At 35.8% G+C, this 24,988-nt stretch overlaps 1 protein-coding gene across 7 annotated transcripts in view; it reads right to left on the bottom strand.

The window, feature by feature from the left end:
* Positions 1-578: 578 nt before the first annotated feature.
* Positions 579-24,988, bottom strand: part of LOC124168388 — a 46,362-nt gene continuing 21,952 nt past the window's right edge. For 4 of the 7 annotated variants that reach the window (XM_046546603.1, XM_046546608.1, XM_046546607.1 and 1 more), the window contains 10 exons: positions 20,450-20,827; positions 18,979-19,080; positions 16,629-16,730; positions 8,798-8,999; positions 8,009-8,157; positions 5,958-6,054; positions 4,939-5,204; positions 3,500-3,593; positions 2,041-2,114; positions 579-1,802 (listed from right to left, as the gene is read on the bottom strand). In XM_046546603.1, coding sequence (XP_046402559.1) covers positions 1,728-1,802; positions 2,041-2,114; positions 3,500-3,593; positions 4,939-5,204; positions 5,958-6,054; positions 8,009-8,157; positions 8,798-8,999; positions 16,629-16,730; positions 18,979-19,080; positions 20,450-20,827 — 1,539 coding nt within the window. In that variant the 3' untranslated portion in view covers positions 579-1,727. Of the gene's footprint in view, positions 1,803-1,924; positions 1,999-2,040; positions 2,115-3,499; positions 3,594-4,938; positions 5,205-5,957; positions 6,055-8,008; positions 8,158-8,797; positions 9,000-16,628; positions 16,731-18,978; positions 19,081-20,449; positions 20,828-24,988 lie in introns of all 7 variants that reach the window. The other 3 variants (XM_046546604.1, XM_046546610.1, XM_046546606.1) reach the window with 3 other exon arrangements.

Raw genomic sequence — 24,988 nt, 5'->3', positions numbered from 1 at the left:
CAGTTACATAAAAACCAGTTAAATCTTATTTTTTTATGAATCAGATCAGATGTATCTTCTTTCAGTGGCGGATACAGAGAAAATTCAAGGGGGGGGCGCAAAAGACATCTTGAGTTACCTTTACTTTTATCGCAATAAAAAATAATCAAGTCACATGCAGAGCTTCAGAAATTTAACTAAAGTGATTTAACACACATTCAAGACAATGCCATCTTATGATATAAAAAAGTTAAAATTATGGTTCTGCTATGTTTGGCAATACGGGTGGCCCCGCAAAGGGGGGGCGCGCGCCCCCTGCACCCTCCATCTGTATCCGCCACTGTCTTCTTTCAGCCTCTTCATGACATTTTTGTAATTTTTCAACCAGAATTTCATGTAAAATTCGAGATTATGAAAATTCAAGTATAACTCCCAGTTTTCTAGGATTTCAAAGGTCTGAGAATACCTTGGTCATATTATTAGGCAATAGTTAACTGGTTGCGGGAGTTGATTGGATAAGTAGGGAGGGTAACACTGTGTGCTACAGCACTAGATGGTATTGATCCAATTAACAACACTGGATAAATAAAGCACCTTTCTCTAATGTAAAAATATTTATTGATCTGAAACTCAGCATTAATCTGACAAGCACATGAATACATGGTCCAAAAATTAATAATATCATCAACATAGAGGCAATTTTATCACAGTCGTACCAATGTATAATACAAAATTTTCTTAAAAAATTTCAAACTCAGAAGGCAGTTAAAACAAAAATATAAGTACAAAAATGAAAACCTAAATGCAAATCTCTTGATCTTTAATGCCAACATTTAATCACAGCTAAGGAGCAATCATTTAATACCAATTCATTATAAATTGATCCCATGCTACTGTAGCAATGAAGTAAATAGAAAATTATAGACACAGGTTGAAGGAAATATTAGGCATTATAATTGCAAAGTAAGGTATAACATAATATGGATGTCTAAATTGTAAAACAAACATGAATATTCTCACAAAATATTTTCAACTTAGCCATCACTGAACATACTCAATGGTTTTGGCCAGGAAAAAATTAACTGCATGGGACTTGCAGTATGGCTATGACAAGGGATTCACCAAGAGATTCGACTCTAATCACATAGTAAGAAGTCCACCAATTCCTAAAATTGTTGGTAAAGTAATGAGGTCATTAAATAGGTAACGTAATCCAACCAATAACATTAAACTCAAATATCTACATTTAAACCCGGAGATAAAAAGCATATTACTACAGCATTGACCTCCCTTGAAATAACTGGGGATTAACACATGCAATCTTGTTTAGCTTTACTACAAATTCCCACTCACACATAATGCGGAGAAAATCCATTTCAATAAAGAATAATTTGATTATTCAATAACACTGATGAGAAATCATCTTCACAAAAACCTATATTACACCCTTTGCAGATGCAGATTAATATTCACTAGCAATATTGCATGCATATAAAAATGTGAAGAATTGTAAAGTCAAGAAAGGGTTTTTCCATTCAAAACATTTCTTTTGGCCACCTGAAAACAGTGGAAGCCATGAAGGAGGATTATAACTACAGAGGTTGAACAAATTGCATGTCTAAAAGGTGTTCTTCAAAACTTCCATGCGATACAAAGACTAATTAACCAGCATCAAAGGATGAAACAAATGATTTGCATGTACAAAACCACAGCTATTGGTACCAAATAATATCAACTTCGTGAGCAAATCAATTGACTATGGAGGAAGTTGCCATCATATTGACTCCACATGTACCATCGCCGCGATAAATTCTGTAATAGCCCTGCAAAAAAAAAGGAAGATAGAATGCAATGAAAATGCGGCCAATAATATTTCAACAATATAAACAAATTAATTGATTATAAAATAATATATACAACACAGAAAGATTTATTGACACATTACCTGTTCACCCCAACTACTACCCCAGCTATTTTTAATGATCCAGAAAGGCAATATTTTGTTAAAAATAGGGTACTCTGAAAGACAAAATAAGACAAAGATAATTAATAAAAGCTTACCTGCTCCCCCCAGGAGCTTCCCCAGCTATTTTTAATGGTCCAGTATGGTAACGTTCTGTGAAGAATTGATGTCCCTGAAAAATTTCATTGTTCTACTTCGGAAATTTGTAATTTAACAGTGAGGGACAACTAAACCATAAGCATGTAATCACAAGTTGCTAACATGTTAAGCACCTTAAATTAGGAAAAAATCATCAGAATCTAATTATTCACACAACTAATTCAATGGATATGTGTTCACGAGAGAAATACCACATATCTCTTGACAAGAGTCCCCCCTTTTTAGCCCAAAATCACAACAAGAAAAGTAAAAAGCGACTACATTCAAGGACAAGTAACAAGTTTGGCAACCCAAAAATCCAGGTATAAAATAAAACATGCTGAAAGCCTAAACTGCTTTTCTGTAGTTTTTTGAAGGTTAATCAACATGGAAAAACCAAGTCTACTTCTGCTATGTTCTGTTTGCATTCAACAAATTTAAAAAGGAATGATTTAAAGAATTCTAAGCAAACATTATGACGATGGCTCACTAAAATTAGAATTTCAACTTCTGAAGTACTTATGAAAATTATGGAACTTCCGAACCAACCCTAATTGTAAAATCAACTCACCCAGTCTCTTATACACTGTAATACACTTTTAAAAAACTAATTTTAAATCTCTGATCCATGTTCTAGATTTCTTGAGGCTGGATTTAAGATAGCCGAACTCTACACCACTATTTTTCCAATAGCGGAGATTTTCAGTGTATATGATATGATGAAATTATTTCAAATGACCTATACGTTGTAACATAATGTAAACAAGCCACCATGTTGTTTGTAAATAATTAAAAACTAACAATGGTAGTGAGGGACGCGGAGAGAAGGAGGAGGGGAGTCGTGTATGGAGAGAAGGAAGGGATAGACGTGTTATAAAAGATTGGGAGAAATATTAAAGTAGTGGTGTGTTGAGAGACCGGAGGAAGAAATATGGCAGAATTCAAGATCGGCAGAAAGAAGAAAAGGACGCAGAGAAAAAGCAGGCGTCTACGAGAGAGAAAGAGACTGGGCAGAACTCAAGATCCCCACTGGTGCAGTTTATGGCAGTGGTTCAGTGAGTGGTAGTACGGATAGTACAAATGGGATTGTAATAGTCATGGCGGCTTGTTGATGTTGTTTATGCTCACGAGTTTTAAATTGTAAAATTTCTTTATAAAGTGTTACAAAAATCATTTGTTGAGTAAGAGAAGTGGAAAATTAATTAAAACGTTACAACGTGATTAATATCTAAATTGATTGGTCAGAAAAAAGTGGATAAAATATGTCAGAAAATCAAATGGTTAAAACTTCTACAAATGACCATGAAGGGATGAGGTAATACTCTATTTTTTTATAATGGGCAAATCTCCATTATCATTGATAATCAATGCTCTAACATAGCAAATAATACACACTTATAAATGAAACAATTCACTCACTGTGAACACCAAAACCAACGATGAGGACTCCATGGTCTAATCCTCCAGGGTTGCATAGGATCTTCCAGGGATGAGAAACACCCCCTGTGTAAAACTAAAAGAGAATTTAATCATGTTAGCATTCATCAGAAAAATTTAGAGTTTATACGTGGGAGCAATATAAGTAATATTGAGAGGTGAAGTAGACCAAGTGTTAAACATATTCAGCAGGTAAAAGGGGTATTATCAGCATTTCACATCATTAACAATTGTATTTCATATTAAGTTCTTTTTAAAATGGCATAAATATTGGGTGATTATTAAATAGTCATAAAATAATAATTACTCATCATAAATAGATTATTAAATGATACAAGAAGTACAGTGCAACCTCGATATAACGACACCCCACGGTGCACTAATAAACACTCGCTATAGCGAATTGTCACTTTACCAGAGGTGGAGCAAATAATAGCCAATATACCTGTTGCGAACAGATATACAGGAACAGGAGTGGTGTGGCGACAGATAAACATCTATCCGATAAACGTAAGCATAAATCCAGACGAAAGGCGATGTTTTTTTGCATCACTAAATTTCCTTACTCAAATGACGACTAACTATTCAAACAATTTATAAGCGCCGCACTGAATAAAAATCATGCAAAGCATTGTTTCGTCAATCATTATATTTATCGAACGACAGTTTACCACATAAATTTGAGACTGAGCACTCCATTAACTTCATTACCAACAGATCGCTAGCAATTACAGAGGTTAAGGAGTCTTGATGAAATTCTTCCGGTGCTGAAACCCTCGCTATGGCGAGAGCCAACACCGAAAGGGTCTCGTAAAAACGAATTTTTTAACACGCTTTTTATAGGGTCAATTGACGGTGCATTGGCTACCTCTCGTAATAGCGGGGGTGTCGCTATATCCCGTACTCGCTTTAACGAGGTTCCACTGTATTTGAATTCAACTCATCACTGCTCAAAATCATACACTGCACAGTATTACTACCTAGAAGTAATAGTTCCATACAATAGTTCCATACCTATCAAATATTAACCATTCGTTAACAGCCATTCAAATAAGTAGTCATATTGCTTAGCATATTACAAAATTTAAAAAAAGTTACAATATATAAAATATTATCTAAAAAAAAGATATTGTCATTATATAATTCAATTCAATTAAGTATATATTCCAATAAAACATTCAAGTTCTTTAAATATTTACATTTGAATGAAAGCTACATTATTTTTGCATTTTAATGGTCCCGCTAAGCATTAAGCTTATCAGCAGGTTCCATTATTATCTTTACTAGTATGAGTAATAGTATGACTAATAGTAATAGTATGAGTAATACTCCAAATTAATGGATGTTATTTCCACCAGAAACAGCAGTAATAACACCTATAGTTTGCATAGACCACTTAGGATTGTAGTCTGAAAATTTACCTGCATTGCATTGGCATTCAGGGCTATTGATATTGGTCCATTCTTAAAGAGCCAACGTGCCATGTCGTCTTCATTCGATGAAATGTTTACCGAGCCAGATAGAGTAACTAAGACTTTTGGTTTACTGAAGTGACATTTCTCGTCCTCGCCATCATATGGGTAATCTTTTTCACCCTCTAAACCACCAATGTTCTCAATCGCATGATATGCTTGATCCATCAACCCTCCGCCACAGCCTTGATCCAATGTATCGCAGTCCACCAATTCTGTTGGCATGAAAGTAAAAAGACACATAATCATTTGAAATTTAAATGAACCTCTGCAAAATCATTTGAAACAAGCATTTCGAAAAACCTGAGCAAATATATGCAACCCGAGAAATTTATGAATAGGGAAGGTAAGAGTACTTTTGATGATATGGTTTGAAATTATGAAAACCAGTACATACTAAAAACGGGAATTTAGAAGAACTACACTGAGCTTTTATCATCATTAACATACAATTCAAGTCTATGCATGGAAATGCCTCAAAAATCACAATATGCAGAGTCTAGCTGAGGGACTAAAATGAATATTAGAGATTTTACGGATTTATTAAGACAAAACAGACATTTTAAAAAAATCCTTCCTACATAGAAGCATAAAGGAGCAGACCGACCTACCTAAAGATATTTTTAAGATCTTCACCACAAATACCATAATTTTTAAGAACAAGTGATTCTTGGTTGATGTCATTGTGATTTATAATGGTGAGTTGGAAATTGGGTTATTTGGGTCAATCTTCATTTGTTAGTAGTATGATATTAGAATGAATGTCTTTTTTTATACTTTAGGTGTATTTTCTGTTTCTTTACCTTGTTCTTACATAGGTAGACTTGTCATTCATTTATTTAAATCTAATGCTGCCACCAGGCAATAGCCTACTTGTTGCAATGTGTAATAATAATAAATAATAAAAAGCTTCAAAAATTCATACTCAAAAGAAGACATAATTTTAAGAGTGATTACATTAATCTTACCTTGCTCTGAAAGCGATAGAAGTTTTCCATGCTTAATAGCATACTGACCCTCAACATTTCCAGTCACTGAGAAAGCCCAACAAGATCCACACATTCCCTGGAAAATAAATTTTTCTAAATTAACCAAGAAAAAAGAGGCATGTAGAGTAATTTTTGGGCACAATGTTGAAAAATTGATTAACATGAATATTGATACTTTACTTCAAAAGTTCTAACAGAACAGATATATTTTACTCCAAATACTTCATTAGTAAACAAAACAATTTCAAAGTACCAGTTCATGTATGTTACATAAACAATCAAAAGCATTGAGCAAAGTAACTACAAATACAGTCTTTTTTTTCACCAATATTTATGAAAAAGGAAGATAAAATTTAGGCAATGAAAGTTTCTTATTATGATGACTTGAATCTCAGATATGTAGTTGGATTTGCCGACTCATAGTGTGGTAGACCGATATAATACATTTTCATCTGATTCCAAATAGTATATCGCTAAATTTTATGACAAGTCAAATTTAAAATTAACTTCTCAGACAGAATGGTACTACTGTCTAATGTCATTATGTAGTTCAACTTAAACAACGTAAACATAACTTGCCAGGGTTCCCACTCAATCTAAATGATCAAATTCATGGTTTTTTCCAGGTTTTCACCGTCTAAATGTCTTCAAATTCACGGTTTGTAGATAAACCATTTTAGGCAGAAATATTGATCACGTAACAATCATCGGTCGCACGTTAACTACAATTAAACAAACGCGACAGACACCGTTAAACGCACCAATGAAAGTGCTATCTCTCCTGACGTCACATATCGTTTGCAAAATTTAGCTCCGGCTAAAGGTTGCACGTGGGAAAATGGAGGGACCAGGGTGCCAGGGATGTTAAGAAGTGTCTGAATTTTCGCAAGTGTTAATGATTACCAGTTACCAGTCTCCCGGCTTGGGTACTGGCTTAAGGTCAATGTGTCATCATAACACACGGGCCAATAATTGCGCTTCAAATATACGTGTCCAGATAAATTAGTGGCCATGTCTGCGCGTGACTGACCTTGAAATATGATCGAAATATCCATTTTTCTTTTAATATGTCAATCGTAGTTGTGCGATCGTAAAATCAAGACTGAGAGATTTTTAAGGCTTTAGGGCGAAATTCACGGCTTTTTCCAGGTTTTTTCACGGTATGCAAAATTCACGGTTTATTCGCGGTTTTAAGGTTTTCAAGGTAGAGTGGGAACCCTGCTTGCAAGTTGGCATATGAAAAATAGAATCTCACTGTATTTTTCCTCATATGCTTGGAAACATTATCCATTATAAACTAAATGATAACATTCATTTTAAATGAAGTAGTATGACTTCCACATTTAGAAAAGTACATGATGACAAATTATTAATGCCAGGCCTTTACATGACCCAAAATTTAACAGCACAAGAAGAATTATCCAGCTGTGACACATTGCATTCTGTTTAATTATTTCTGGATTGAAATAAAGTTATACAAATACCGTATTTCTCCCCCCCCCCCCCCCAATTTTGAGGCTTCAATTTTGGGAAAAGTTAAAAAAATGCATTTGAATATAGTCCCCCCCCTCTACTTTTACCACAGGCATTTTTGGAAAAAAGGGGGGACTATATTCAGACATATACGGTCTTTCTATCTATGAACACTACATAAATGATGTATTTTTGAAAATCATTACATCAGTTTCCCAAACCCTTGGACTTGGGGGTTGAGCTTTCAAGGACTTCAGTGACAATAATTATTCATTAAGATTTCTTTCACAAAATCATCGATATTCATGATATAAGGGGGGGGGGGACTATATTTGGAGAAATACGGTATTTGTATAACTTTATTTCAATCCAGAAATAATTAAACAGAATGCAATGCTCTTCTATCCCTGCTAAAGAGCTCAGAAATGAAAGAAAAATAGAAAGTAACAAGTAAAATAAGAACTGAGAGGCTACTTCCTTCTCCTTTGGAAATGACAAGCACTTGATAGCAAGTGACTTCTGAGCTATTAGGAACATTTAATGAGCTTTTACTGTACCTGGTCTTTCACTTCAGTTACAACATTATAATGCCTCCAGTCAAATTCATTAGGTAGCTTGACATTGGGTATGACAGCCTTCTCCATTGGTAAATCCAATTTTCTTGCTCCATGATTCAATCCTAAATGATACTTCTTGAATTCCTTAGCTGAAAATATAAAATATTTGACTATATATTTCGGACACCAGTGAAAAATTCACTAATTTGATCATTTCATGAAGGAAATATGATTCAATACATTTCGATGTCTAAATTTTCATGAGGCTACAAGACATATTTCATAATGAGCTATCATGCATCAGATTTAATCAGAAGCATGCAAGATGATTCCAGGAGTTGAAATCAAATTTAACTGCCAAAAAATGTTTTTTGATATTAACTCTTCCATTAATGATCAAATGAGGCTTACAATACTGTCAAATCTTCCGGATTCAGACAAGTGGTTATTTCCGATAGAAGATATCATTACTCTTCCTTTATAAAATGAAATACACTAGCATCTACAAAAATTTATTAGCTATGTAGCTCATGTTTTGCTCCAACTTGAATCACTTCCACAAGGCACAATTTCTCTTTCCTTCTAAAACATTTTGTATGCTTCCTCACACTGGTTTCCCAAGGATGCTAATTATGTAAAAAAATTATGGCTTTTGTGCATTCCAATTTGTATGATGTATAGAAAAACCAATGACTATGTAATATTAATCAGTGAGAGTGCTAATACGATGAAATCCATTCCATTCTCTTAGGTACAAAATATACAACACAGATGGGTAAAAGAACTGACCTGATAGATCAGAGAACTGGGTGACTCCGTAAGTGGCTGTGCCTTGCTCTGTTTCCTGAAGCACTTGAGCTTTTTTCAAGTTTGCACGGAAGATTCTAAACCGACGTTGGTGCTCCTCTTCACTCTCATACTTCTTGTTATACTTCTCCAAAAATTCAGAAAACATCTGGGCGTGGAGACCATCAGTAAAATCATGCACATCCTTAAAAGAGATAAGAAATTTCAAAATTGCTTTAAGTCAAATAGATTTAATGACAATAACAACATGTTACAGAGATATACAAGTATTCCTAGGAGGCTCTGTAATATTATAATAAAAAACCATTTATGAACTGCTAACAGAATATTAAAATGATATTTATTTGAACGAGATAGAAGTTATAACCTCCACAGTTTTGAAGTTACGTTGGTTTAGTTGTATCTATTCCATTCTCTTATTATGTTAGGCATAAAACCAAGACTCAAACTAATTACTCAAATCAAGGCTTTTGTAAAATATAAAACTCTTTTTTTATTCAACTGTCATCCCAGTTGAGTAGGAATTTTGAATGAATTTATTCGTGTAGTGTAGATGCCTTGAGATAATAGATAGTCATTCGTCTGGAGAAAGATATATATGTTTTTCCTTGAAAATATCTTCCCATTTCCTTAGCAAATGCCAATATCAAGGGACCAGTGTTTTTTAAGTGAGTGAAGAAGATTGTTTGCAAAAGAAATAAATATTTCTAATCCGTTGTAATCAGACATATATGTATTTAGATTCAAGTGCAATACCCCGAAGTTAACTTCCTCTCATAGAATGGCATCCTCGAATAAAAAATTGAAGTAATATGGAAGAAAGTGTCGAGGAAGGATTTTCTTCAATTTGTCCTAGTACACCAACACTGTTTTGCCACAAAAACTGTTTTTTTCTAATAGATCAAGGAAACTTCCTTCATATCCTTCTGCTCTTCTCATGAACTCCTTAAAATCCACGACATAATTAATAAAATTCATGATTGAAAAACTAATTCAGTCTGATATGAAATTCTCGTCATTGGTGGACTTCATATTGGCATTATGTACGATATCTATCGAGTGTGCGCATAACCTTAGAAACCAAGTACATTAAGTCCTCAACATACGAAACAAGACAGTGCTCAAAGTGTGAGTTCCTCCACTTCACACCGCACTGCATTGCACAACCTTAACAGTGCCAAATTTGAAATTCTGGGCATGCTTGAAATTTTGGAATATTTGTACCTCTGAAAGTTCTTCAGTCGAATGCTCGTATGTAGAGGACTTACTGTTTATTAGGCCGGCCCTTATTTTTCAGAATTGAGAAAAGTTATGTTTTCCTAGTCTCAAAATGGTCCAAATGAGGTTCATATTCACGTGTTAAAATTTGGTTACTTTAAAATAACGGCAACCCGTGCCCCAAGGGCCCTAAGTACTGAGGACCATCAATTGAGATATTTTGGTCCGAAAAAGTGCTATTTCTATCTAAAACGTAAAAGTAAAGCCCTTTAGGGCCGCTTTTCTGTTTGTTTTGACCTATCTCTAAGCGTTTACGAGATACCGTCCGTCGTAATGCAATCCACCCCCCAAGGCGCTACCCCGCACCGCGGCGCCGCTGAGGTACGGCCCGCACCACTTACTAGAGACTTCCCCTCCACCCCCTCCCCTCCCTTGGCACAGACTTTGCTCCTGATGGCAAGATCTAGTCTTTGAAGAAATGTGCTTACGTTAAAAAGAATTTAATTACCATGACAATACTTCCAATCAAAGTGATCAATTTACTCGTATTTTCACTTGCCCATGAATTTCAGTACATATTAACCAAAACAAATTAATTTTCGTATTTCTAATCTTTCACTGACACCCCATATTTGGCATTTAAAGTGTATTTGCGCACATTAGGGGCTGTGCTACGATGAAAATTCACATTTATTGTTAGTAATTAATTTTGAAAGCTCTCTTCCTTCTACGTGACTGACTTAAAATCTTGAATTAGTTTCACCCCTCTCTCTGCACAATCATCTACCGCTTGAAGACCCCGATTAATTTGCAAATCGTTCTTGTAATCAGGATGTCTATATCATTCTTGCGTGGGCACATCAAAGAATGCAGTTCATATTTCCAATGCCTGAAATAGCTTTCTCGAATTAGTAGTGTCAACATTTGATATAGATACCGTTCTCAGGTCTTTACGTTTACAGAATGCAATCTTTGGTGGATCATATTTTCCCTCACGTGGTCCTCATATGGCGTATCACGTTTTCACACCCAGAAAAGGATCCGTCAAAGAATGACAGGCCTATGAACTCCTCATTCAGGTACCACAAGTGGTTTGAAAACCTCTTTTGTACTCCTTTCGGTATTTCCAGGTTAACACTTTCGTAATTTTAGGATCTGAAAGTCACTGTTGGGAGCAGATGCAGCACAAGGAGCGGAGAACCACAACTTTTTCTTCCTTCTTGAGCATATTGAAATCTATTCCACCATTAGCTGCATTTCGTGCTCCTATTCGATTGCATAAGAATTTTACTTCTTCATCCCACGCACATTTATCCGAGAAATTGACTGCGTGCGTTAAAAATTCAATGGCACCGCCCCTTGCAATGTCAAACAAATCATCAAGTTTTGTTACGAAAGATTCTCTCTCTAAATATCCACGGTAGTTCCCATTCTCTCTTCATGTCGTCGCACCTTAATCCATTCGTTGTGTAATGTTTCTAACTTTTCAGTCGCCTTATTTTCCGTAATAACAGGAATTCTCGTTGGGTTCTAGGATGAAACGCATTCATTACTGTTTTTCTCGCACTAAGTCTGATACATTTCAAACCCATTAGGTTAAAGAAAAAACACACAGTACCTCTCTCACTGTAAGTAATTTTGAGCCAAGTATTTCTTCACTTTCTTTTCCAACCAGTTAAATGTGTGAATTTAGCCTTGAATTCATACTTTTTCATGTTGGCCTATTCTTAAAATGAACGTCACGTGTGTTCATGCACTCAAAAAAAGGATTGGATGAGACATCCAATTTTAATTGGATAAGCGAAAGTTGGATGCAGTATTCACTGCATGAGACACGGCAGCCAACGCGATTAGGTAGTACATATATCTAATTAAATTGGACAATCATAACTTGGTTGTAGTGTCCAAGTGTTGGTCCCCACACCAATCTCGAAGATATCCCTCGTCCAATAGTTGGATCCCACAGCCAACTCGATGGATAAGGCGACTGCGCTTCTGCGTCAGTCATCACTATAGCGACGGACTCCCAAACAGTTCTTATACAGTGGAACTTGGTTAGTACGTTCCTCCTTAGTACGTTTTCCTCTTTAGTACGGCGATTTCTCTCGGTCCCGGTACCATCCGAACAAAATACAGGTAAAAGTATTTGGTTAGTACGTTTGAAAAAATTGCGCTTTCCTGGTTAGTACGCTCAATTGCTTACCGTGACGCAACCCGCAATTCGTTCTCTAATATCTTCTTAAGGGTCGTAAACCTCCGAATTCATGATTTAATTTATTATTATTAGCCATTAACACATCTCTTTCTTCGACAGTGAATTATCCAAATGCATCTCTCAATTCTTGTGACGTGATGAATAATAAAATGCGGTCATTTTTCGGGAATGTCTGACTATGAAAAACTACAGCCAATGAGAAGCCCCAATTTTCCCCACCCCTAGCTCCTCACCTTCGGTTGCCTTTGGAGTGTCCGCTGCTGCGCACAAATTTCGCGAGTGCTCAATTGTTGCTATTGCACGAGTTATCATGATGAAGAAATGAGTCTTATCCAATTCCCACTTTATCTAAAGCAGTACTGCACGTACTCCGTAAACTCGACGTCGAGTACGTGCGTATTTTCTTGACTACCGTTTTGGGAGCAGACGATGCTCTGGATCTCCACGCGAAGCTTAGCTAAAAAATACTTGATCTCGGAACGGAAGCAGACGACATAAGGCAAATTTTGAAAGTAAATTTCAACTGTATAATATGTATAAAATCTTCTTGTAATTACGTCATAATCTAATAATCCTGCAGGTTATCAATCGATATATCGATCGAACAACAATCGATATGGTATCATTCCAGAAGCGAATGTGTACAGCTGTTGCCGTAATTTTAAGGTCATATAATTTTGTCCAATTTTTATGATGCATAAAAACAACCAGTTGACATACTCAGGGTGGTTGTTATATTCTCTAAGAACGCTGTGAGAAAGAAGAAATGACTTAGCATCACTTGTCCTCCCTCTATAAATATATATATAGGATAAATCACGGGGGATAGACGCCGTTTTCAAGGAATTGTCTTCAGGAAATCTATGAAACATTGTGATTTTTATTCACATGGTATTGTTTTTCCATGTAGCGCTCATTTTCTTGATTTTAAATGTGAAAAGAGTTCAGGAAGGCGATCTTGAATGCGTTTCCTATGAGAACTACCGGTAGTAATTGTAATTATGACGACTTTTCCACAGATTGCCATTACCCCGACGGCTATTATTTACTTTCCTCGTTAGTACGTTTTCCTGGTTAGTACGTTCATTTTTTGTGGTTCCTTCAGAAACGTACTAAACAAGTTCTACTGTAATAAACAACTCGTAAGTGAACATGTTTGGCGTGCTTTGTGGTAAGTAAATAGCTTTTAAGTTTGCTCTTGCAAGTGAGAAAATATTGCCATTCAATGCCAATTTTAATACTTTTTTATCTTAGAGCACTTTAATACGAGAAGATGACCGAGCTAAGGATTTTCTTGATGCTTTGAGCCTGAACCTTCTCGAGCAAAAAATTTACCGGTAAGCTTGCCTAATGTGTTTCGTTAATATGCGTAACTCTTATTTTATTTCACCGTTCAAGATTTTATCTTGTGGGTTGATATTATCCTTAGGTTGGATATTGTATTTTTCAAACCATACGTTTTCTCAAAAACACTTCCGGTCAATTTAGATGACTACCATATGAATTATACATTTCATTACTAAATAAATGAATGCATTTCATTGAATACATGTGCATTACAATATCACTTTTACTGAATGAAATGTTTGTATTCTCATTTAATCCATTGATGAAAAGTTTCAAGTAGTTTTTCATTAGATTTCAATTGGATTGGATTTCAATTTCATGCACTACGGATAACCTGAGTTCCACAGTACAAGTAGAAATACAGACACTTATGCACTAATTATGCGAAGGACTCTACCCTGAATGTATATAATATCAAAGTGTAATATCAGGCATTAGCTTCTTCCAGAGACCTCTTTATTCATTTCAATTCACAATTTCTTTTTCTCCTCTCCTTCCTTCCAGCTCCTATTTAAATGGCTTCCCTCTCAACAATTCCCTCTCTCTTTTCAACAACCCATTGGCAACAATCCATCAGTATTTATTAAGCATCCACTTCCAATTCAACATAAACATCAAATAAATAATAGAAATCAAAACATAAACATAATATCAAACGTTACAATACGCATGAACTGCAATATAGAGCTGTGTATCACGAAATTTAGAACTCAAATCGAGGATATAGACCTATATAATATGTATCCATATTGCAAGGTGTAACATACCACAGAATTTTTAAAATAATTTTTCTCCTGATCTAGCTATTCTTGATGTTTACATGTCAAGATGTTACGGCTGATTTATGTACTGTATAAATAGCTTAAGTTATGAGTAGGAAGTATCTTCCTTTTCGTGTAAAACGTTGGTAACTAATTGCAAAAGAGTATAACCAATAATCATAAAGGCAGGTTTAGTTATGTTAATTTTTTATTTATTTATTCCAGTTCCTTAGTGGAAGATTGTGAGGTGTTGATGGACACTGTGAACTTATAGGAAAATTCCCCGTGAGTTTGTGTCAGCTTGCCTTGAGGTTCCTTGGGTGAAGAGGAAGTTCACTCGATACCGAAGTGGAAAATGTGTTGCAGTTGGTTTCGACGATTTCAGCCTTCCTGAATTTGGAAAAGTGGACAGAATAATTTCTAACGAAAATGATTGAGTGTTTCGTCTACAAAGCTCTGTACACCTTGGATTTCGACAAATTTTTGATGCTTACGAAGTTCTTGAAACCAGCATAATAAACTCCATCAATGTTGAAAATTTAACATCATTTCAGCCTGTACTTTATGTGAGAATGCCAGACTATTGCAGCAGAATTGTATGCAGCCTTCAGATATTGTGTAACAAAATTTTTCAACTGAAAGTTTGTTTATTTTTAAAAAGTTGCTTCCTTTTTTAATAAATACGTTTTATAAAAGACCACTGCTTTCTTATATAATTTAACCTATTTGCATTATTTATGGCATTCAATTCAACATGATAGTGATCTGAGGTCCGTAAGTCTTCAAGGTAACAAGTTGCAGTGAAAATTATGAACTCCAAAATTTACTGTAAATAAAACATTTTATTTTTAAAAAAATGCATTTTCTAACTCTAATGTTCGTCGGAAGTGGCGGAAATAGTACCGCGAAAGGATATTATAATGTTACTTTCAAATGGTGACACTATTGATATAATAAATATTGTATAATAATATGAATAATAATATAATTGAATAATATCCGTTGAAATATTACCCATTCATTAAACGCTATTTCAATATCGATTTGAAACGGCAACAATTTCGTATGGTTGCGGCATCCAATATAGATGGACGTAAACCCATCGATGCTGGCTGTGGTATCCAACGAGTTGGTTGTCACAGCCATTTCTCACCCAGCCATTTAAAATGGCTCCCTCATCCAACTAACTGGATGGGGCCATAGCAACCATTTAAATTGGATGTGGGATCCAACTATTGGATACAACAGCCAATTTTTTCTTTCGGTGTGATAAACTAGTTTTTTCACCACTTTTCTTCTTAAATCCGAAAAAAAACTTAGCACTTCCTATCCTTTGCGCGCTATAAATAAGAACTAACTATCTCTCCACATAGATCTACAAATGTGAAATGACTGCTTCGTTTCTTCTTTCTTGAATATTTCTACCAACTGTAATGGCCCTGGAAGCCCTGCTCATTTCCTTCATTCCTTTACAATTCACAAACACAATTGTATCAAATACTTATAACATTTTGTGCATAAAGAGCAGTTTTGAACAAAGCCTGCGGTAATGGTGCGCGGTCGTATGGCGGCAACAGACTAAGGTTTAAGGGGTCGGTGCACAGTACATAGGACGGCGTTGAAGGGTTAAGATTGACATTGTAGGCTTTAAAAACATTAATCATGACACAAGAGGAACAACCATTTCAATTCTGTAGCACTAGCATGCAAATCTTGCCATCAGAAGCAAAGTCTGTGCCGAGGGAGGGGAGGGGGTGGAGGGGAAGTCTCTAGTAAGTGGTGCGGGCCGTACCTCAGCGGCGCCGCGGTGCGGGGTAGCGCCCTGGGGGGTGGATTGCATTACGACGGACGGTATCTCGTAAACGCTTAGAGATAGGTCAAAACAAACAGAAAAGCGGCCCTAAAGGGCTTTTACGTTTTACATAGAAATAGCACTTTTTCGGACCAAAATATCTCAATTGATGGTCCTCAGTACTTAGGGCCCTTGGGGCACGGGTTGCCGTTATTTTAAAGTAACCAAATTTTAACACGTGAATATGAACCTCATTTGGACCATTTTGAGACTAGGAAAACATAACTTTTCTCAATTCTGAAAAATAAGGGCCGGCCTACTGTTTATGCTATGTCAATACTACCACTTGTGCTAGCTGGGAAGTAACTAGGCAATATCTAGAACCTATATTCGAGATCAGGCTTGTTCTGGTGTGGGTCAAAAAATTTGCTGAGGCATACAATGTCAAACAATGTATGGCTTGAACTTCATAAACCTTACCCTTTTACTTCTCTCAGAATTCTCTTCACAAGTGTAGTTGGACACCTGACGGCGTTTGAGCCATGGCTGGTCCCATATAGCAATGTAACAAATCTTAGTTTCCTACAGAAGAAAAAACAATACCATTAATAAGTTCTCCGATAAGTATATACACTTCTCATAACAAGAAATACGAAGAACTCATAGGTTAACAGTTCACTAATTCAATGCCAATACATTAACCATTACGGATAAAATCCATTAATCCATAAAGTCCATATCTTACGGATGCCAACATACTATGGAAGATCAGATCATATAAATAAAATAAGAGAGATAGATTGTAGAACAGACAGGTTCAGAATGTCTTTTCTTCCACGATCAATAAGAGATTATAACAGCAGCAATAGAACTCATAAATAGATTGCATGACTTGCAGTGTAGCCTACTAATCTATGTGAAACTTGATGCATGTTTCTTAATTTTATTATTATTTCTAACAGCATATGGTAGTATAATTTGTTAGTATGCGTGACGTTTTTTGGACCGTGTGGTGTGCATGTGGGAGTCCAATTGCATTCTGCATACTGGTGATTGATCACCTCCTGCTAAGCACCCTAGAGGTGGCTCGCAGGGTATTATGTAATAATAATAATAAGGTTTATTATCCGTGGGCAAAATACATTTGCATGGAGTCGTCAAAAAGTACAATTACATTAAAAAGATCAAGTCAGTTATATCACAAAACAAAATATACAACTTGTTGTAATGAGTTACAATTACAAAAAACAAAAGTACAACAAGAAGGTCATTTTGGTTAAGAACAGTATACAAAGATAAATCTTAAAAGACACAATTCATATATTCTTTTACATCATAGAACAAATGTTTTCTCAGGATATTTTTTACGGTTAATTTGAATTTCTGATATTCTAGATCTCTTATTGCAGATGGCAGTTTGTTATAAATATTGAATCCTTGGTGATTTAAACTTTTCAGTCTTTTAGCTGTTCTATGGCTTTTTAGATGGATGAGTTCATTTGATCTGGTGTTATAGTTATGAAAATGAGAGTTTTTTTCAAAAGACATGTGGTTCTTGTGAATGAAGGACACTGTTTCTAATATGTAAATGCATGGTACTGGTAAAATGTTGAGTTCTGCATACATTGGTTTGGTGGGTGTTCTTAAAGGAACTTGTTTCATTATTTTTAAAATTCTTTTCTGCATTTGAAATATTTTTTTCATGTAGTGCGAGGATCCCCATAGGATAATTCCCTGTGTTATTCTTGAGTAAATATGCCCATAATAAACTACCTGAAGAACATTGAGGGTTGTGGATTTAGCTAATATGCGCATTGCGTAGCACAGTGAGTTTAATTTTCCTACTAATTTATTTATATGTTCATCCCAAGATAAGTCGCGGTCAATCCAAACACCTAGAAATTTTGTATGATGCTCTTCCTTGATTGTAAAGTTGTCTAGAATTAAATTTATTGGAGCAGACTTTTGTTTTGTGGGATTAAAATCAATAAAGATTGTTTTATCAACATTAAGGGATAATTCATTAAATTTTAACCATTTTTGTAAATTGCACTCCATTTTGTTAACTTTTCGCTGTAATACTTCACAACTGCTGCTTTTCAATATGATGTTCGTGTCATCTGCAAATATAACTGGGGTAGTTTGCGGGAGAGATTCAGGCCGGTCATTGATAAAGGCTAGAAACAGGATAGGTCCTATAATTGAGCCTTGGGGAATCCCACATTTTAGAGGTAGGGGATCTGAGATAACACTATTAATTTCTACCACTTGTTTTCTATCGTGTAAGTATGATTGAAACCATTGGTTAACCTCCCCTCGTACTCCTATTTTATTCAATTTATTGAGGAGAATAAGATGATTTACTGAGTCAAAAGCTTTTTTGAGGTCAAGAAATAAGCCAAGGGCAAATTCTTTATCATCTCTGGCCTCCCAAGACACAGTCATAAAAGCTTAATAATGCATCAGTGATAGATTTGTTTTTCCTAAAGCCAAATTGATGCTTACTAAGTAGAACATATTTTTCAAGGAAGGAGGTTATTCTATCATAAACTGCCTTTTCAAGAACTTTTGAAAAGGAAGACAAGAGGGAAATAGGCCTATAATTCTCCATTCTGTTTTTTTCTTCCTTTTTAAATAGTGGTTTCACTCTAGCTATTTTAAATAATTGTGGGAATTTTCCTTCTGAAAAGATTGATAAGTACATGTAAAATGAGTGTACCATATTAATAGCATAACAATGAGATACTGATACAAGGTATTGCAGCTAACAGATCAACAGCTTTCGAGTTACGACTACATTTTAATTAAATAAATAATGATGATAGCTCACCCCATCCTCCTGAAGAGGGCAGTCACCTTGTACTTCACTGTCTTTCCTACAGGTTGAGTCGCCAACCTTAAGCTTCAGATGAGTCATTATGCCACTGACAACCTTAGAGAACAGAAATGAATGTTAATAACGAATATCTTTGATAGGAAATTTCTGCAGTTTACAACATTTATTCATGTTTTTTTCCGATAAAAAAGCAAATTGTTAGCAAAGAAAATACCTTATCTGTTACAGCTGTTGATAAAGCCAAGAACTTGTGCCCATTATGTCTAAAGATTCGTTGTTTATCATGTATTATCATGGGAATTTACATATTTCTTAGTTTCCATTATTTATTTAACTTCATACATAATGAATTATTGAAAATTGTCATAGCTTTCAACTGAGTAGCAAGCATACTAGACTCAGCTTACATGAATGTATTAACAATGTGTATGCTAAGTCAAGTATGCTTGCTGAAAATTGTTATAAATTCTAAACTGAGCTGATAAATTAAATCTTAATTGTATGAAACTTTATTCTCCTTCATATTCAGGCAAATATATTCTACTCCGACTGCTCATAAAACATTTTTTTTTTTTTTCAGTTTAGAAAATAGGGGTGAATCTTGTATGGAAGAAAATTTAGACTCAAAGAATATATATTTGTACACACTTTGACTACAGCAAATGAACACCTGATCACATGTAATAATATGAAACTGTTTGTTTTCCATAAAAGTTATAACTATTATTATGTTGATAATGATTCTAGGGCCATCGGACCTAGTCAACAGAATTATAAAAAGTTTGCAGAACATTACTTTGAATTTACTTTAGTTCTACCACAATTACTATTTTATTTGGCGAGAACCATTGAAAGGAAAAATCCAAGAATTAAACAAAGAGCCCACATTGATGCTCGTTTTATCACACATTAAATATTTCAATAAACTTACAGGTAGTAATTATGAATAATTTGTGGAAACTTGTAGCTATGTAGTAGTCCTTGACAATACTTTCATCATTTTTATACTGCTATAAAGCTATAAAAAGCTTATATACTGCAATAAAGCTATAAGTTTGTGCACCGCAAATTAATTTCAAATGTAAATTTCTACACAATTTGCGTTCCAAACAAACATTATCATGTAACATCGGTTTAGATTATTTTTTCATTAGTTCGAGCACTTCAGTTACATTTTCTTTCTTGTATAACTTCAATTTTAAGTTCCGTTATTCCATTTCAAATCTAGCTCAAAATAGATGACGTTTGCATGCTTGACAATATACTATATCTAAAAATAATATGCTTATAAGCAAACTTCAATGAGCATGCCTTGTTCAAGAGTTTTATGGACAGGCATCACTATAGAGAATGAAATAAAACCAAGGTTTTACTCATGGCTACTTCATGGTAACATAGAGATAATTCCAAAGAAAATTGTAAAGATCATGAAAAATTATGGCTAAAATATGTGACACTACAGTACCTGGGTATGGGCCTCCAAAACCTCAACATTCTTCTTGAATTCCCCACCAGATATTCCATCGATGTGATTTAAGGCAAAAGTTAACATTTCCTGAATCTGAGGGTCATTTTTGTCAGCAGGGAATTTCCCACCAGGCATTCCAACCTGCCTTGCGCTTCTGCGGCTACGGTGTTGTCGAGTGGGCTCCTTGGCAACACTGCATTCTGACTTCACCACTCGCATGACTTCCCCAGATCTTGGAGGAATATGAACTTGGACATCGCACAAATAATGTCTCTTCTGATACGCTGTATTTGTACAACTTGTCTGACTGGCATCTTCACCGCATTGCAGAGTACTCACCCTCAACTTCAAATGATACAATGCGCCATTCACAATCTAAAAAGATTAAAGAAAATCTTTAATTACAATTAAAATCATAAGAGAATTTTATTGTGTCACAAACAATTACACCACTAAAAATGATTTTAATGTCTCCTAGTGAATAGAATTGATGAATTCTTCTCGGGTTCTCAGCCAGGTTAATTCTTTTGTATAAGCCGACGTTTTTAAGGCCCTACGTACATCCAACATGATACAAAAGAGTTGCCTGGATGAGCCACCTGAAAAACCACTGTAGAAAGCCTTAATCCCATGATATGTGTCAACCATATCTGGTAAAATCCACTGCATTCTACAACGGTAAAACATCAAAACCATCCATCTGCCACAACCTAAATTAAGGCATCGCTTGGTGAGGGCGAAAGATCCGATCAGCCTGAAGACACCAGGGGTTTATGGAATTCCTTGTGAATGCAGTAAAATATATATATGTGGGAGAGACAAGCCGAACGATTGAGACCAGGCTATAAGAACACCGAAGATTTTTCAGATTAGCGCAACCAGAAAAGTCGCCGAGGCGGAACACAGGATTAATGAAGACCATGCTATTAGATGGGGAGATACAAAAATTCTTTGCCACACACAACCTAACTGGGACCATATAATTAAGGAAGCAATAGAGATCCGCCTCAATCCCAACAATTTCAATCGCGACACCGACTTTCATCTTAGCAATACACGGAGACCTGCAATCAGCTGTATAATAAACATAAGCGAAGAACATGAAGTATTACAAGAGACCTACAGCCAATCGGACGACACCTGACATCCTCGGTAAACGGTCATATCGATTCAGGGTGAAACTGAACTTTCAAAGAGTAACTTGGCCTTGAAGATGGGAGACAAGTCATCTCACGAAACATGGGCTCATAAGAAAGAATTAACCATAAGTCTAAATACATGGGACCATATTAATTCAAAATATAAAAATGCGTATTTCTGCTGACTCAGCAGCATTAACAAATGTGACTGAACTTATGAAATTGTGTAATTACCATAGAAACAGTTTAAATATATGCGGTCACAAAATCAAATTAATGAGACGACAGTATTTTCAGGTACGAAGGATAAAAAATTATGTATTTATCTGGACTATTGATGATGTAAATGCCTAAATATGAGATTTATACTGCAAGAAAAATGACAAGAAATAAAAAGCAGCTGTGTCAGAATAAGTAAAATCGTGGTACGAAAAATGGATCTGTATTGCATTACCATAATATACCACCTATGGAATGACAATATGATATAAAATTACTTCCTCATACTTTTCACACCCAGTAATTAAGCGAAAATTATGCACACTACAGTAGACTCTCATTTATACCAATAAACTCATTAAAAAGTTTTCATTGTTACGAGAAATAGAGATTCGAGCCGAGAGTTTTTTTTTTTCGTTCATAGGCCTCTGTGGGAATTTTTTTAAAAATATGTACAATGGAACTTGTGTAGTACGTTTTTGAAGGGACCGCAAAAAATGAACGTACTAACCAGGAAAACGTGCTAACGAGGAAAGTAAATACACCCATGTCTCGTATAGCGCAATTTCGATTAGCGCAATTTCGATATAGCGCAAATTCGTTCCTCGGGGAAACATTGCAACGCAGTGTAGCCTAATCAAAAATCTTAAACGCTCTCGTGATAAAACGTGAACTTGCGCTAAGTACACACGAAATTTCTATCAAATTACGCATATTAATATTATTTCTTGCCTCAAATCTTCTTTTTTGTTTATATATTAATCAAAATTCATTGCTGCGCAATTGCCAAAAGTATTACTCGTCATTGGGTCTAGATAGCCGGCCTACCGAAGATTTATCTCGTCTCCTTAACAGGATGATAATAAATAATTTAGATCGTTAATTAAGCGTGGGGCTAGTGGAAATGAGTTTTTTTTCAGCAATACGGTTTGAGACGTATTTTTGCCGTCGTAGGTTACCGGGCGATTGACTTCCAGGTAGAGAGTCTACGCTAAAGCCTTCAAGGTCATCGGTATTCACGGGGGAGAAATGGAGCGGTGACCGAGTTGCGCATGAATAGCATCAACACATAAAAGGGTCCGCTATAGTGTCTTAAACACAATGGCTTCGTTCCCTCCCCGCAGTCATAGCCCTTCTGCGTCTCAGGAATACAGTTCAGCAGAAGAAGGTGATTTAGATAGAGCCATACAGGGTAAAAACCAAGAGAATATGGCAAAAAATAGGAATGCTTGTAGAAAAATCAAGAATTTATCAAGAAAAACCATTAACCTAGAAGAGGACTTGAGAGAGGTCAATTGCTTTGAAAATGGAGAGCGTCAAAGCGATATTGCGCGGAAGTTTAAACTCACGATGCCTTATTCTGAATAAAGACGAAGCTAAAATATCAGTGACCTCAGCCGCACCAACTTCAACCAAGCGGTCTACACATACGGAAAGTTCATGGTGAATCAGTACAAAAAGACGAGAGTGGTAATCGCTCCGAGACATTAAGTGAAAGCTCCGGTTGGTTCCAGAATTTAAACGGCAAGCAGGTATTTTCAGTGCGGCGATATCAGGTGAATCTGCAAGTGTTGATAGCGCAGCCACCACAACATTTTCTGATGAACTCCAAGCTGTTATTGAAAGTGGCTCCTTTCCCCCTCAACTAGTTTTTAGTGTTGATGAGACGATATTCTTTTGGAAAAGAATGCATTCTCGTTCATTCATTTTCAGGGAAGGAAAACCTGGGTCAGGTGTCCAGGCATTTAAAGACTGTTTCACGTAGTTGCTAATGACTCAGAGGACTTCAAATTAAAATGATTTATCATTCATAAACTCCGCTAGCTATGAAATGGCATTTAAAGTAGCATTTTCCTGTCATTTCGATGAGCGACAAAAGGGCCTGGGTGACACAATAGTTGTTTTTAGACTAGTTTGAAAAATCATCAACTGCCGGCAACGCATTACGATCCCCTGAGATAGCAGATGTTAGCCCACCCGCACGACAGGACGGAATTTCGAAAGCACGTAAGAATTTTCTTTAACGTGAATAAAAGTCTTTGAATGCGTAAATACTATCTTTAAAGATGTTTTAAACTATAAATATTTATAGAAATAATGTTTTCTAAGGCTTTTTATGGGAATATAGATGTTTTAGAGGAAATTCAATACCCAAGACCTATGCTACCAGGAACGCATCCCTATCTTCCCTATGTTAAAACGCTCTCGTATAACGCAAATTCGTATAGCGCAAAGACCCCAAGGAACGCATCCCTTGCGCTATACGAGACATGGGTGTAATGGCAGTCGGGGTAATTGAAATCTGTGGAAAAGTCGTCATAATTACAACTACTAACGGTAGTTCTCGTAGGATCGCCTTCCTGAACTCTTTTCACCTTTAAAATCAAGAAAATGAGCGCTACATTGAAAAACTACCATGTGAATAAAAATTACAATGTTTCATAGATTTCCCGAAGACAATTACATGAAAACGGCGTCTATCTCCCGTGATTTATCCTATATATATTTATAGAAAGAGGATAAGTAAAGCTAAGTCATTTCTTCTTTCTCACAGCATACTCGGAAAATATAACAACAACCCTGATTATGTCAACTGGTTGTTTTTAAATATCATAGAAATTGGACAAAATTATATTAACCTTAAATTACGGCGACAGCCGTACACAATCGCTTCTGGAATAAAACCATATCGATTGTTATATCGATCGCTATATCGATTAATAACACGCAAGATTATAAGATTACAACGTAATTACGAGAAGATTTTATATTATACAGCTGAAATTTACTTTAAACATTTGTATAATGTCGTCTGCTTTCATGCCGAGATCAAGTATTTTAAGCTAAGCTTCGCGTGGAGATCCAGGGCATCGTCTGCTCCCACAGCAGTAGCGCAGTAGTCAAATACGCACGTACTCCGTAGCATTGACGTCGAGTTTATGGAGTACGTGCATAACTGCTTTAGATAAAGTCGCAATTGGATAAGACTCATTTCTTCATCATGATAACTCGTGCAATAGGAACAATTACCCACTCGCGAAATTTGTGCGCAGTGGGCACTCCAGAGGCAATCAGAAAGTGAGGAGCTCGGGGTGGGGAAAATTGGGGCTTCTCATTGGCTGCAGTTTTGCATAGTCAGGTATTCCTGATAAATGGCCGCATTTTATCATTCATCACG

Source organism: Ischnura elegans, chromosome 11, assembly GCF_921293095.1.
Source record: "Ischnura elegans chromosome 11, ioIscEleg1.1, whole genome shotgun sequence".
In the NCBI taxonomy this organism is placed as follows: domain Eukaryota; kingdom Metazoa; phylum Arthropoda; class Insecta; order Odonata; family Coenagrionidae; genus Ischnura; species Ischnura elegans.
This window is presented reverse-complemented; position numbering and strand designations above follow the sequence as displayed.